The 16,419-nt window shown below is 46.1% G+C and overlaps 1 protein-coding gene across 1 annotated transcript in view; it reads left to right on the top strand.

The window, feature by feature from the left end:
- The window catches only part of ROGDI (rogdi atypical leucine zipper), a 397,000-nt gene that overhangs the window by 323,678 nt on the left and 56,903 nt on the right, over positions 1 to 16,419 (top strand). Inside the window, exon 9 of the mRNA XM_078662917.1 lies at positions 595 to 644. Within this exon, the coding sequence (XP_078519043.1) occupies positions 595 to 644 (50 nt within the window). The remainder of the gene's footprint in view (positions 1 to 594; positions 645 to 16,419) is intronic.

Consider the following 16,419-nt stretch of genomic DNA (forward strand, 5'->3'; position numbering starts at 1 on the left):
CTCCTTTTATAGGCAGACCACACCCAAAGTGACTGCTGTGTGGGGATTCTGGGATATGTAGTCCCTTATGGCTACATCTGGAAAAGAAGAGAAAAAACACACAAAAGAAAATAGACAACAAAAGCAAAATACAAGAAAAACATATTGCAGTGCTCAATGTACACTTGTAGAACACTGCAGCAACCATCTTGCAACAGGAAAATGTAGTTTCCCACATTGTATCGTGGTAGTACCATAAGTACGATGGCCACAGAAATCCAAATGGGCAGTGGGGGCGGGCCCTGGAACGCGAGTCACAGAGGCTTTGCTAACAATGGGTGAGTGTAAATGGGTATGTCAGTGGTTGTAGAGGTTTGTGAGTAGGTGTGTGAGAGGTTTTGTTGGTGTGAGAGTGTCTGTGTGAGCCTGAATTAGTTTGTGGGCCTGCAAGTGTTGGTGAGGCTGTGTTGATTTGTGAGTGTCTGTATGGGCCTGAGAGTGTGTGTCTCTTATCTGTTCATTTTCATGTTTTAGCTTATTCCATTTTTTCTTTCCTAGTTTTCTTGATGCACCTTACCTTTTTGTTATTAATTTCTTTTTAACTATCTTTTTCAGAACTTCCGGCCAGCTGGTGGCTCCATCCTACACCATCCCGGAGCCATGTTGTGAGTATTATAAAATGTTTTGTTAAAATATATACAGGCCTCAGTGAAAGGAATCTAACAGAAAATCTCATAAATGGATTTCTAAATCCATGCTTCAAACATATTTCTTGGGAAGTAGTGTTAAAGTACGTCAGTCTCTCTTTTGCTCAGAGGACCCACTAACCCCTACTGGCAACTGTTTTAAAATAGGTATTGTCAGTAGATGCATACTCATCTCCTTTTAATGTGATACTTGGTTCGTCTCATTTCAACGTTTGTGGACCGGAAATAATGCCACTGCTCATTTGTGATGGACAATGTCGTTAGTTGCAATCGTTTTTTTTTTTTTTTTTTTTTTTTGCGTTGCCTGCTCAAATGACTGCGTAGTTTACAGGAAACTGTTTGTGGATATAAGCACAACTAAAGGCTTGTGTCTGCTGCTTCAGACATTTTTACTTTCTGCCAAACTCTGTCCTTATCACAAACCGCTCTCACAGGAAAAGTCTCCAGCACAAGGCAAACAAGTTGTCCAGTTTTGGGGTATCTTAAATAGATTCACATGCTTGAATCATTCACTGTGGTCAAGGGGGGAGTCCCGCAGTATGTAAAACTACTATAGGCTATAATAGCACTAGAACATGAATTTAATAGCCTATCTCCTCTTTTTTAAAAGGACTAAACTTCAGATACAACCAATCAGTAGCTAGTACCCTCTAGAACAGTCCCAAGAGAAGCGGAGTCCCTCAGATTTTCACTGCACGTTGTGTGTGAAGGAGTCTCCCTGAGCTCTGCTCAGTTGTCGTCTTCAAAATAATTGTACAACTTTAGATTTTGTTCTTCTACTCTATATGACAAGAAAGCCCTTTTCCATCCTTGCAAGACCTGTGAGAAGGAAAGAGTTCATGTTGCTGACGCACAGTGTAAGATCTGTCACACTTTTTCCCCTAAAACCTGAAGGGATAGAGAGGAGGCTACTTTTGCGACTTCAGAAAACAGTCACTCAAGACCTCTTCAGAGAAGGACAGTGACACTTCTGCCTGGTCACATATTAGGTGTTACACCCCCATAGGGATAACCCAAAAAGGCCACCGGACCTGGGTCAATGTCAGTACAAATAACAGGCGGTCACAGTGGAATGCCTAATAAACAAACATCACATCACCGATGTAAAGAATTAAGAGGAACAATTTTGAAAGTTAGTCTTTCAAAGACGGTTAAGGATCACGCTGACTGGAAGACGCTCCGTGATTCATTCTGCGACATTGTTACCAATGGATAGAAGTTGATTTCTGACACATTTTCTTCAGAAGCGAGCCTGCCAGCTGGCAGGCATTTCATCATGTAGTTGTTTGAAGGCAAGCCGAGATTCATTCCAATTGAAGTCTAATTAAATAAACGACAGCACTCAGCATCCTGACTTTTCTCCTACTTACATAGTCCAAGGATGGGATTGAACTGTGTCTTCTTACCCCTCTGACATAGGAGCCTATGGGCCCATGTTTATATCGTGATTCCACAAATTGCATGGTTGGATACAAGGTGTCTCCCTTTGTCCTGAAGAAGACCCCGGTGTAAGGACTTAATGCACCTTTGATTACTGATGGTGTCGAAACGTTGACTGTAATTTAATGCCTGTACTGAATATGTTGCATAACTTCGATAACAGTAATTGTGTTACTGTATCATATGATTGTGTTTCCAATGGATTTTGGCCGCGCAGGCTATCAGACAGGTCTTTTTTAAAAAGACACTGTCAATATTGTATAAACACCCCCTTTCCACATTTCCAAACACTCACAGTGAGCACTTCCTTTATCACTATCACACCTGGAGCACCTGTGTAGAAGTATATCTTAGATGCATGATTATAATGCTGAGATAAAAAAAAGACTTGAGCTTTCAAAATTGTTTCTCTTTATTCTTTACATCGGTGATGTGATGTTTGTTTACTAGGCTTCCCACTGTGACCGCCTGTTATTTGTAAGGTTACATAATAGGCCCAGATTGCAGGCGGATGTGTCTGAGGAGGTCAGAAAACCTCATAAATCCTCCAATGAGGCTAAGGACTCTCATAAGAAGGAGAAGCATACCAGAATCTCCTCGGAGCCAACTTTGTCTTTGCCATGTACTCTTTCTTCTAAGGAGAAAAAGCAACTTCATGCTGCCTCTTCAGATCCTGTGAGGCATAAATCCTCTCAAAAATCAGCGTAGACTATGCCATTGCCATCTAAGCCACGCTCAGCAACAACGACAACCAGTAGAAGTATTTTGATTAGAGACCATCGTCGACCGCAGCATAGACTACGGCCGCCATTGGCGCGCCCGTTTTATCAACCAGAATTCAACTGCCTACAAAGATCCCTTCACGGCTGACAACAACTCCATCATCTAAGGCACTATCTACGACAACATTTAACACCATCTATGAGCTCCTCAACAACGATCCTGTTGATGACAACATCCACTGACGGTGGTTCTGTCGGCGGCAGTCCCTTCGACGAGGATTTTGGTGAGGACAACACCCAAGGACTACACTCTCCAGTTGAGGATGGCACCGGCTATCCCACCATCGACGAGGGTGCAAATTGAGGTAACCAAGACTTTCCTGCACCCTGAGATAACTTCACAAAGCAAAGTCTTGCCTTTGCCCCAATCCACCAACTAAATATACAGGAATCTGAGAATGAAGGTCCCTTTGGGACAGCGCACAGCTCTTCTGAGCTGCATGTTCAATGTCAGAGAAGGATGAGGACTATGATGATGAGCTGCATGTTCAATGTCAGAGAAGGATGAGGACTATGATGACGTGAAGCAGTATTACCAACATTATTTCCCTCAACCGCCAAGGCAATTTGAGCCTTGTGGATATTGCATGAACCCTCCTAGACCCGACACTGCTCACTTACCATCCTCATTAATCCAAGACCTGCAGGCTATGCTTTCGGCCTATAGGAAAAAATGTCCACAACCTCAAGAGGAACGTACTATGGCACCATCACCACGGCCTGCTGCCCCTCTCATGCTGCCGGTGCCTGTCACACCCAGAATAACGCTTCACCTCCTGATGGCGTTGCCACTGAGAGAAGATCTATCTTCCTCAGATAAGGAAAGAGAAGAGGGGGCAATTCCTGCACCTCCACTACTTTCAGATGACTGGGTTGACTACATTATCCACTACTTACCCGTGAGGGTCTCAAGGCGCTGGGGGGGGGGGGGGGGGGGGGGGTCAGGTGCTGCTACTGCTCGAAGAGCCAGGTCTTGAGGAGCCTTCTGAAGGTGAGCAGGTCTTGGGTCTGCCGCAGATATTACAACACCTCTCGACAAGGTAGGGCACTGATTAGCCACCATTGGCAAATGCTCTCTGCCATGTCTGCCATTACTGTGCAGGCTGCTAATGCTTTGACTATCTGAGGTCGTTATGACTGCCAGATGTAGCACTATTTGGGGTACATATTGGACTTCCTTCCGGAAGGCTGAAAGCAAGAGGCTAGGAAAATCTTACAAGAGGTAATTGACTGCACAATGGATATAGCCTTTGGAGGCTTTCGACAGCCAGCCGGCGCAGCAGTCTTAAGGAGTCAAGGTGGCTTAAGGTACATCATTTTGACCAGAAGTATAATCGAAGAACTTGGACATGGCATACAATGGGCATTCCGTATTTGGCAAACATATAGATGAGGCCTTGCTAGTGATCAAAACCGGTTTAAGGATGGACACCAATGCACCCAGCAGTACCAGTCTTCTCAACCACAATTCAGGCAAGGTTACCAGCAGCAGTCATATCACCAGTCCTCCCCGGCGAGTTTCTCGAGGCAGGACTTCCGCAACCGAGCACCTTATCAAAACCGTGACACAGGTTGCAAACCGTGACCTCTGGCAGGTGCCATCTTCTATCATCTCCCATCCCGTTGGTGCAAAGATAGCCAACCTCATCCATCAGTGGAAGAACATAACATTGGACAAATGGGTATTGGACTTGGTCACCTATGTCCATGCCCTGTTGTTTACGGCACAACCACCAAACACTACACCCAGGTGAGCGCACCCCCCTCGTCTTCACTTACTAAAGAGAGAGGCCAACATGATGCTCTCCAAGCAGCGATAGAGAAGGTTCCAATTGTGCAAAGGGGGAAAATATTCTACTCCCTTTTTTTTCTTATGCACTAGAAATCAGAGTGGAGACCTATATGAGATCTCAGGAAACTATAGAAATTCCTCTAAAAGCAGACCTTCAGTATGGTTACTATTTCTGATATCCTGCAGCGCTTCAGCACTGAGATTACATGACTTCTCTAGATCTGGAAGATGCATACTTTCATATCCCCATTCATCCCAAGCATTGAAGATACCTCATTCACAGTAGCTGGTACCCAATACCAATTCAAGGACCTTCCCTTCGACCTGAAGTCTGCACTTCAGATGTTCACCAAGTGCCTCTCTCCAGTAGCGGCTGCCCTAAGAACCCACGGTCATCAGGTATTCTCTTACCTAGATGACTGGCTGCTAAAAGCCCGAACTGCATCACAAGCTTCCAGAACTAAGACAGCCTGCCTATCGCTTTTCAGCAAACAGAGCCTCGCTTTAAACAAACAAAAGTCCTCACACACCGCACCATATTACAGACGGTGGAAATCTCAATACTTCCAGAACCTAGGCGCTGTCTATTAAATGTGTGGGAACCAAACGACCTCACTCACCAAGGGCAGGATTGGGCGATACTAGTTATGGCTGTCACCAAGCATAATATTGCTATGTTGTGGGGGTCGGATGCCACCCCAACGCTCCGGAAATGGTGCAAGGATATGGATGAGGCAATGGTGGCTGAGAAGGCGGTATTTGTTCACCGTGGCTGCCCTCGTAAATGGGAGAAGGTATGGGGAGCATGGAATAAGTTTAGAGGATATGTTTGTGATCCACCAGAACTCGCTACAGGTGATGTAACCCCATAATAGCACTGCCAGGCCAGGGGTTGGGGAGGAGGGACAAATGTAGTGTGTGTATCCGACTTGTTAAAATGGGACTGTATAGTGTTGCTTCTAATGTCTTGATCTGTTTACATCCACTCCTGAATGCTCCATGACTGTATTACAACCACCTGGGAATATTTTATGTGTATATTGCGGCCACTTGTGATTGTCTTATGAATGTATTCTTGCCCTGATTCTTTTTAATAATATAAATTTAAAAAAAAAAGTCCTCACACACCAAGTCAAACAATGATGTTCTTAGGAGCAGACCTCAACACAATCCAGAGCAAAGCTTTCCTATCCCAGGAACGACGAGCGTTTGGCAAACTTGGCTTGAACCATCTCAAGAAGACTGTGCATTTCAGTCAAGATGTACAAGTCGCTCCTAGAAATGCCCTCGTCGGCAATCAATCTGATTTCATTTGCATGCCTAAAAATGAGGCCATTGCAGGAGGAACTCCAACTTCAGTGGGTCCAAGCAATGGGATCTTTCAAAGACTTGATCTCAATGACACCGATCATGAGAGAATTGATGGTATCACAACCACATCTCTTGGAAGGCCTCACTTTTCTACCCATGATTCTAGATTTCATTGACACTACGGACGCATCTATGGATGGCTGGGGGACCACTTGCGGGAATTCCAAATCCAGGGCAAGTGTTCTTCTCAAAAAATTCTGCACATTAGCAGCCTGGAGCTCAAGGCCACATTACTCTCCCTGCAAGCTTTCCTTTCAAGAATTGCAGGGTCCTCGATGCTAGAAACGGGGAAGAACCAGGTCTCTCACACTTTCTTAGGAAGCCCTGTAGTTTTGATCTGCCTTACGGTTCACAGAATATCCCTGAAAGCCGAACACATTCTGGGACTTTGCAATACATTGGCAGACAATTTCAGAAGTGGGAACTGGATCAGCATCAACTGGACAGGGTCTTCTCACGATGGGGGAAGCCAGCGCTGGATCTCTTTGCGACGGACAGCAATACCACATGCCATGTCCATGCCAACAGATTCACTTTCCCAGGGTCGTGGCGGAATGCCCTTTCGATGATTTGGTCCGAGATATATGCATACACCCCCCCATTCCATTGATTCCCTGGGTCCTCCACAAGATGAAGAGAGAACACTGATGTCTCCTGCTGATCGCCCCCAAGTGGCCCAGGCAGCACTGGTTCTCGGACCTTCTCATCCTCTGGGAGATCAAATCCAGCATGGCTCCTGAATACTATGAATTTCACAATCTAAGTATCACACAAGAATGCAGGGATATTCTTGCCAAGTCTACAGTGGAAGGCACCAACAAAGCTTACAAATCTAAATGGAAGAGATTCTGCATTTGGTGTCACTTGGTGTCAGCAGAACAGCTTGCACCTGTTCCACATTTCTCCAGAGCAGATCTTACCAGATCTGCTCTCACTGGCCAAATCGGGATACAATTCCACTATGCTGTGTGTTTGTATTGTGTTAAGTGTATATGCACGTGAGTTCTAGTTAGGAGCAAAATTTCCATTAGGAAAGCATTTTTATTTTGCTGTTAACTTGACTTCTCTACACAAAATTTTCACAAAACGTCCCCTTTTTGGTTCAGCTGCTGTGTTGAAAGGTTCGAGGGGATCAGACAACCGGGGGCGAAAAAAGAGGGGGGTCCCAAAACAAGTTTTTCCCATGTTATGTCTATAAGGATTTTTCTTTTCTTTTTTTTTTAACACTACTACAGCCCGAACTGCTGAACGGAATTACACTAAATTTGGCAGAAAGCTAGATGATGGTCCAGAAAGCGTGCTTGTTGTGATTTGATTTCAATCCGTTCAGTAGTTTCAGAGAGATTAAAATTTAAATTTGAAAAAATATAGATTTCTGGGGACGCAAGTCTTTGCAGTCGACTCGCAGATCCTACTAAAATTTGATTGGCTGCCAACACTTCAACCACTTCAAGCCAAGTTCCAGAAAAAAGTTCAAAATAAAGAAAAAGGGGCAGGGTAGGAATACCCTGACCCCCCCCAGACATGGTGGGTAGGGGGGGGGTCCCAGAGGGAGCCTGCCGGTGTTTAAAAGCATTTTTATTTGTTTTATTTTGCTGCGGACTCATGGGTGGATCCGTGGCAAAATTTAAAAGAAAATAAAAGGATGCGCAGGCTGCTGCTTGTCTTTTTTGTAAAGCCCCCAGGTGGACCAAATCCTGTGGGTATGCGAGTAAACAAAGAGTGGGGCTCATGGGGCACCCTCTCCCAGGCTTTATTAAGCCCTGAGGACTGTCACCTTCCCAGGGCCCTCCACACTAAAGATGCGGGGGACGCACGGCACCCCTGCTGCCCCGGGGACCGCCACCTTCTCAGGGCACATATATTATATAATCAAAATCAATGGGGGACTACCACCTCCCCAGGGCAGTAATAATATGCGGGGTAGCCACGTGGCTGCCCTGGGGAAAGTCACCTCCCTGGGGCACTGTAGTGTACATATACTGGGGGGCTGTTCATCCCCCCTTGATGCCCTGGGGACTGCCACCTTCCTGGGGTTCAATAACATATTTGCGAGGGGCACGCCCAGCCTGCCCGCTCACCTCGAGACCGCCACCTCCCTGGGGCTACAGTGAAAAAATGAAAGGGGTCCGTTGCGGACTGCCACCTCCCCGGGGCTAATTCAAAGAAAGGAGTGGGGCTGCACAGCCCCTTCCTAGGTCTCTAGCTGGCCCTGGGGACTGTCACCCCCAGGGGTGTCCACCCCGGGACATTGCAATGTGCTATGGCTTGGCGGAATCTATAGCAAACGCTCTGCTTTAAGCATGTGAGAGCAGAAAATGCTCTTGCTTGCTGAAAGCAGGGCATGTCTGTTTCCCTGTCCGCTTTGAAGCAAGTAGGAAAACCGATATTGCTTTGAGATCCAGGGAGCTGCATGTTAGCAGCTGCCTGGGTCTAGAAAAATGCTAGATCCCGCAGGAGGCGGGGGAGCTGGCAGGGACCGCAGGGGTCTTCTGTCCGCCCCCCACCCAGTCCCCAACAATGTGGCCAGGCCCTGGGGCTTGGGTACCAGGAGCTGATATCGGCCCGAGGAGGGGAGGCAGTGTGGGTCCCCCACTAATTTTTTTTAAATAAAGGCTTGGCCCTGCGGTTGGGGCCCCTGGGCCGATATTTGCCTGGGAGGGGTGCCGCGCGGTCCCCTCCCATTTCTTTTTGGATCTATATATATTTTTTTATAGTTGGCAGGGTATCTGGTGCCCAAAATAGGCCACATCTCCCACATGTGCCCCCCCCTTCAAAAAAAGAAACAAAATAGAAAATAATAATCCTGCAGCTTCCCGGAGTACCCATCCCCTTTCTCCACCAGTCTGCAAATGCTCCTCCTGGAGCACTTCTTGTTGGGGATAAAGTTCCCTTGGCTGCTGAGGGTCCTTAGGTCCAATAGTATCTCCTGTTACCCCCAGGAAGTCCCAAACAGCGGGATTGCTGAGAGGTGGTTGGAGGTCACGCCCCCTTTCCCCAACACTCTGCATACGTGCCTCTCGGCGCACTGCTGGTGGGTGGGAATTAGGTCCCCTTGCTTCCCGAGGGCTCCAGGACTAAAGTGGACTTCTTCCCCCAAGCAGCAGTGCGCCAGGAATCGCGTTTGCAGAGTGGTAGAGAAAGGGGGCATGGCCTCCTATGAGGTCTCGGCAATCGCGCCGTGTGGGACTTATTGGAGGTAACATGGGGGGTAGTTGGCCCCCAAGGGTGTCCTTGGGGGCCAACTACCCCTCCTGTTATCTCCAGTAACCCACTCCAACTTCTACACTACCATTCTCACACCCGTTCACACACCCATACCTGTTCTTACACAGCTAGTCACTGTGATTCATAGATCAACACACACATCCACTCACTCCCCCTTACAGCCACTCACTCACCCTTACAACTACTCGCACACTGTCAGTCATACATAGTTAGTGACACACCTACTCACCCATACAGTCAATCACACAGCCATTTACCCATACAGTTGCACACACACTCACTCATACAGACACTGACACAAGAACACACCCATACAGCCACTCATATTGACTCACTCACATACTCCATCACTCTCCTATTCTGGCTTTCACATACCCATTTACCCACAGACACATGCACTCACTCAATGACAGCCATACACACACTCACTCAGCCATACAGTCCCTCACACACACATCCTCACTAACCCATAGCCATTGACTCACCCACCCATCCACTCACTCATCCATACAGGCAGTCACACACACCCTCACCCACCCGCTCAGACACCCACAGAGGTACTCAGACAAACAATCACTCACCCATGCAGAAACTAGAGTACCCACTCACACACCCATTCAACCACTTGAACATTAACTGCCAGATACAGACATTCACACAACCAGTCACACATACATTCACTGAGGCACCTAATCACTCACTTAAACAGTCAATCACACACCAACTGATGTATCCAATCAGGTACTCATATACTCACTGATTCAAGAATACACGTTGGTGTGTGTGTGTGTTTATATAAAACACTATCTAACGCAGTCACCAGATGATTTCATCAGTGATGTCATTTGGGATTTCCTCACTGATGTCACTGACCTTGTCATGAGTGATGTAATATGTGAGGTCATAAGCAGTGCATTGCAGGGGCGCAAGTTCTAGTTAGCTCAGCTTACTACAACTGCTGGTTTTGTACGAGTGACACCTGAGCCTAACTATAACATCCCTGTAACCTTTGTTTTTTTTCAGTGAATATATATATATATGTATGTATGTATGTATGTATGTGTATGTGTGTATATATATATATATATATTCACTGAAAAAACCATAGGTTATAGACCATATATAGTTAGGAATTAGCATTTAAAAAACCTTATTTTACTCACACAAAACCATTGAAATTCCATATATAGTTAGTTGCACTAACTATATATCGCGCACCCGCAATCCACTGCTGATCATGTCACATATTACATCATTCATGACATGGTCAGTGACATCACTGATGACATCACTGATGACATCTCAAATGACATCACTGATGACATCACTGATGACAACATCCAGTGACTGTATGTTTCTGTAAAGTTAAAATATGTCTTACATATTGAAGAATGAGTGGATGTATAAGTGTCTGGATGAAGGATTTAGTAGGTGCGTGACTGACTGTATGAGTGAGTGATTAAATGTGTCTCACTGAATGCATGGATTAGTGACTAAACTGTCTTAATTTGTGCATCATTATGTCTGTTGTTCTGTAAACTGCTGCATGTGTTGATCATTAGCTATACGAGAGGCTATATGTGTTATTAATTGGTTGCCCAAGTATTTCTATGGGAGATTGAGTTTGTGTGGGGGTGGCTGGAAGGTGTGTGACTCTATGCATAGATGTGTGAGCAGTTTATTCACTAGGTGTATGAGTTCAAGAGTGCATGTGGAAACAGCTACATGGGCAGTTGACTGTGTGCATGAGTGTATTGATGAGTGAATGGATATCTCAATGCTACATGTCATAGTAAGTACATATGTAAAACACAGTACATGTGAGAGTTGGCATATATAAATAACTGTGCATGAGAGCCACTGAATGAGTGAGTGGTTGTATCGATCATTGTGAACTTGTATCAGGGATTGTATAAGAGAGTAAATATGTGTTAGTATATGTTTCAATAAGTAAGGTGTGTTTAACTGTATAGTTGAAGAAATGGAGGTGAGATTGTTTCTTTGCATGACTGACTGGGTGTGTGAGTAACTCCATGGATGAGTGGCAGTGTGTGAGTGTCTGTATACACTGAGTGTATCTAAGGTTATATTAGAGTCTGAAGAGGTTTATCGTATTAGCACAAGAATGATGTCAAATGAGATGTCATCAGTGATGTCATTTGAGATGTCATCAGTGATGTAATCAGTGATGTCACTGACCATGTCATGAATGATGTAATATGTGACATGATCAGCAGTGGATTGCGGGTGCGCGATATATAGTTAGTGCAACTAACTATATATGGAATTTCAATGGTTTTGTGTGAGTAAAATAAGGTTTTTTAAATGCTAATTCCTAACTATATATGGTCTATAACCTATGGTTTTTTCAGTGAATTTTCAAGGTTTTGTAAATGCTAATTCCTAACTATATATGGTCTATAACCTATGGTTTTTTCAGTGAATTTCAATGGTTTTTTAATAGCAAATATCATAAGCTGTCGAATGTCAAGTACGTGGTAAGTAAAAACATTTTCGTGTTTATGCACACTGATCTGCTTTGAATGGTGCCCCCCCCCCTCATTTCTATTAGGAGTACTCTCTCTTTGCAGATAGTGAAAGGTAGTTAACGCAGGCCTTTGCCCCCGTTGTAATCCGTCGTGCCTGCTTCTCTCTCCATTTGATTGATTGTTATCCAAGTATTTACTGTTTTAGAATTAGTTCTCTTTGGTTCATTCTCTATTTACAAACAAACACAGAGTCGCAATACTTGTTTAGTCTTTGCAGATAACGAAAAATCGTGTAAAAAAAAAGAAAAGGAATCGAGCAAAATCAGTAGGCCACTAATGGGATCTCTTTTTGACCTCGCTAAAATAGAAACATTAGGAACAACCCCTCATGACAAATACAAAACTAGTGAGATGAACTGAACTCCACACAATGATGGCTGCAAAACAGCTCGGCTCCGCCACCCACCCCGCCCAAAATAACGATAAAGAACGGCTGCCATGATTGGTTGCGGAATGACCACGACGGAGCTACGAAATGGTGCTGCTCTCATGCTAACCCCAGCTTCAGTCTGAAACATCCAGAAACACTGTAGACTACCAATTCGATCAGTTCCGGTAGCGCCCCAATGTAACCCGGTAGAGAAGAACTAGCCCTCCCCTCTTTGACTGATGGTTCTTGTTGCCTGTCCCTTCTGTTGTCATTTAACAGAACTATTTAGCCTGCTGAAAGGGGTTGTGTTCCGACCGCTGGTTGGTGGAGACATTTTGACTATATTCTGTACCTGCGTTGTCGCGTAATGCGTCATATGACGCGCCGCGTTAGCGCATCCGGAAGTCATCCGGGGCGCGCAGCGCGTAACGTAAGCATAACAAGTCATGTGACTTGTTAATAAAACTTTTCATTGGTTCATTTTACTTTTCTTATTGTAATGATGAAAGGCTTGGTCATATGACCTAAAAATTACGCTTTTCATTACTTCCGAACATTATTTTTTCTTAAATATATGTTATAATGTTCCAGGCTAATGTACTTTCCCGGAAATTTTACAACTGTCCTGCAAGTAAAATATATTCTTTTTTCGAGAAAAAGAGCGTTTCTTCGTCCCATGACGGAGCCGTTGAGCAAAAGAGGGTCGACCTGCTGTCTTAGTCGCCGATACGCCTGAATATGAGATTCTTATCGATCACTTTATGTTGCAGGAATAGAAAACACAACAGCCCTTGACCATTTATCTTTACTGCGTTCCTTCGTATTATACCTTTTACCCTTCATGTAATTGGTCTGCTTTATTTCACTTGCCTTTTAATGATTCTAAAACAGTCACTATTATTAAAAACTTTACCAATGTATATACTACTACCATGTTTTCTTTTAAAAACCTTTATTGTGAAAATTTCATTATACAAATACGAGCCTATAACCACGTGGGCCTGCCACAGAGCAAACTGTAATCGTATATGATGAATAGACATTTACACTGTAGAGGAACGTAACGGGCGGGCCATTAGGTTGCAAGAACTAAGGTGTCTAACGGTTACGGAATCGGTGGACGTACATTTTATAATTAAAATACGACAGGGCCAGTTACAATAAAATTATCTAGATATACATTTGCGGGCAAGTACCATGGGTGACGTTAATTCGAACTTTCAACAGTACAGTAATCAATAACACATCAGAACTTAATATCAATAGGGATGTCGAAATAGTCAATCAATTCTCGTCCCCGCCCGCCATGTGCTTCAAAACTGCATACGTATCTCGTGATTTCAAGGTTCTGCAACCAGTACACAACAAGGAGTTACGAGTCCCATTTATTCCGGCGCCATTTTGGACGAGGACGGGCAGGTCCAGGATATAGTCAAAATGTCTCTACCAACCATCGACTATGATGATGTTCATATGCTGTATTTATTAGAGTAACACTCATCTGTCCACATGAAATTAATTTGCCACAATCTAAACATGTCATTTTAATCTTTCCAAAGTTCTTCTAAATATTTGGGACCGTTTCCCTTGCCTCTGAAGCTCTCAGTGCCACTTCTTTGATGAATGTACTAGCAGGTCAGGGGTTCTCCTCCAAATCTCTCTTTTATGCAGCACTATAATTAATTGGTGCCACCTCTCCATATGACGATGCATGGTATAGTTACCACAACTATATTTTTTTTCGGTTCCTCTGGAGAGTTCATCGTGGCAGATGAAGCGTGTAACGTACCGGGCATTTACCTTTTTTTGCATGTACAGGAAAGGAAAAAAAAATCGAGCGTCCGAGTTCTAAGGTGTCCCAGGGCCATTTTAGTGGACCAGGCCCAAATCCAAAGAACAGGCCGCCATTTTGAGAGTCCTCTTGCAGCCGCCTGTCGCTGTAGCATCAAGAGCAGCCGAAACTCAGCTGAATGGCAACTGAAACGGTAAAGGGGCGCCCCACTACAGCAGACGAGCCTCCACCTAGGAAGGCCCGTTCACGCCGGCTCCCCCCCCCTTCGGGCACCCCACGCCGTTATTCGGAGCAGTATTGTAGGATGGCCACACCAGTGCGGCAACTTGCTAGACATCACCTCGGTGGTAACCGAATCTCAACGCCTTGTGGTGTCTTCTATTCAAAAAACATTGTTATGCTGCCTTCGACGTATTCGCCGCAAGTGCGCACACAACTCAACTGCATAGCTTGCTAGACACCACCTCGGTGCCATCCGGATCTTGGAATGTCAGCACCTTTTGGTGTCTTCTCTTCAGAAAATATTGTTGCGCTGCCTTTGGCCCCATTCGCACATCAGTCCGCTACTGACGCCATCTCACAGGCTAATGGGGCGCCCCACGCCGACTTTCAGCATTGTAGAATGACCACACCAGTACAGCAAATTGCTAGACATCACCTCGGTGCCATCCGGAGCTCGGCGCCCCACTGCAGATGAAGTGCCTCTCAACTATGAAACCACCACGGTGACATCCGGATCTTGGCGCGTTGTGCTGCCTTCGGCCTATTCGCACATCGGTCCGCTACTGACGCCATCTCACAGGCTAATGGGGCGACCCACGCCGAGTTTCAGCATTGTAGGATGACCACACCAGTACAGCAACTTGCTAGACATCACCTCGGTGCCATCCGAATCTTGGCATCTCAACGCCTAGTGGTATCTTCCATACAAAAAATATTGTTACGCTGCCTTTGGCCCCATTCGCACATCAGTCCGCAACTTAGACATCACCTCGGTGCCATCCGGATCTTGGCATCTCAGCGCCTTGTGGTGTCAGTCAGAAAATATTGTTGCGCTGCCTTTGGCCCCATTCGCACATCGGTCCGCTACTGACGCCATCTCACAGGCCAACGGGGCGCCCCACGCCGACTTTCAACATTGTAGGATGGCCACAGAAGTGCGACAACTTACTAGACACCACCTCGGTGCCATCCGGATCTTGGCGCGTTGTGCTGCCTTCGGCCTATTCGCACATCGGTCCGCTACTGACGCCATCTCACAGGCCAACGGGGCGCCCCACGCCGACTTTCAGCATTGTTGGATGGCCACACCAGTGCGGCAACTTACTAGACACCACCTCGGTGCCATCCGGATCTTGGCGCGTTGTGCTGCCTTCGGCCTATTCGCACATCGGTCCGCTACTGACGCAAACTCACAGGCCAACGGGGCGCCCCACGCCGACTTTCAGCATTGTAGGATGGCCACACCAGTGCTGCAACTTGCTGGACACCACCTCGGTGCCATCCGGATCTTGGCGCGTTGTATTGCCTTCGGCCTATTCGCACATCGGTCCGCTACTGACGCCGCCTCACGTGCCAACGTATTTTCTCCGCATTTTATACCCTATGCCGCATAACAGGTCATGTGACTTGTTTATAAAACTTTTCATTGGTTCATTTTACTTTTGGTTTCCTAATGATGGAAGGCTTGATCATATGACCTAAAAACAACACTTTTCATTGGATGAAAACTTTTTTTTTTTCCCAAACGATGAAAGCCCCACCTTGTTTCTGGATGTTTCAGACTAAACTGGCGTCAGCATGAGAGCACCACCATCTCGTAGCTCCGTCGTGGTCATTCCGCGAGCAATCATGGCAGCCGCTCCCCACCAGAAGCCTGCAGGAGTCGGGGCCCCCAAAACCTTTGATGAATTCTCAAGGCGGAGGGGACGCTTTCGAGAATGGGGTCCAAGACCTAGCAGACAAGCGTCCGATTTCCAAGGTGTCCCAGGGCCATTTCAGTGGACCAGGCCCAAAAAGGAAAGAGCCTGCCGCCATTTTGAGAGTCCTGTGACAGCTGCCTATCGCTGCACTGCAAGAGTGGGCGCAACTCAGCTGAATTGCGGCTTTTGACACAGTGGACCAAAAACGGACGGAATGGCAACTGAAACGGTAAAGGGGCGCCCCACTACAACAGATGACACTCCACCTGGAGAGGCCCGTTCACGCCGCCTCCCCCGGGGCGCCCCACGCCGTTATTCGGAGCAGCATTGTAGGATACCAAAACCAGTGCGGCAACTTACTGGACATCACCTTGGTGCTATCGTTCTGCTGCCTTGGAACTATTCGCACAACAGTTTGCTACTGATGACCCACCCCCCGCGACGCCCCACGCCGTTATTTGCTGGGTGGCAACTTACTAGACATCAC

The sequence above is a fragment of the Lissotriton helveticus genome, chromosome 10, assembly GCF_964261635.1.
Source record: "Lissotriton helveticus chromosome 10, aLisHel1.1, whole genome shotgun sequence".
NCBI lineage: Eukaryota > Metazoa > Chordata > Amphibia > Caudata > Salamandridae > Lissotriton > Lissotriton helveticus.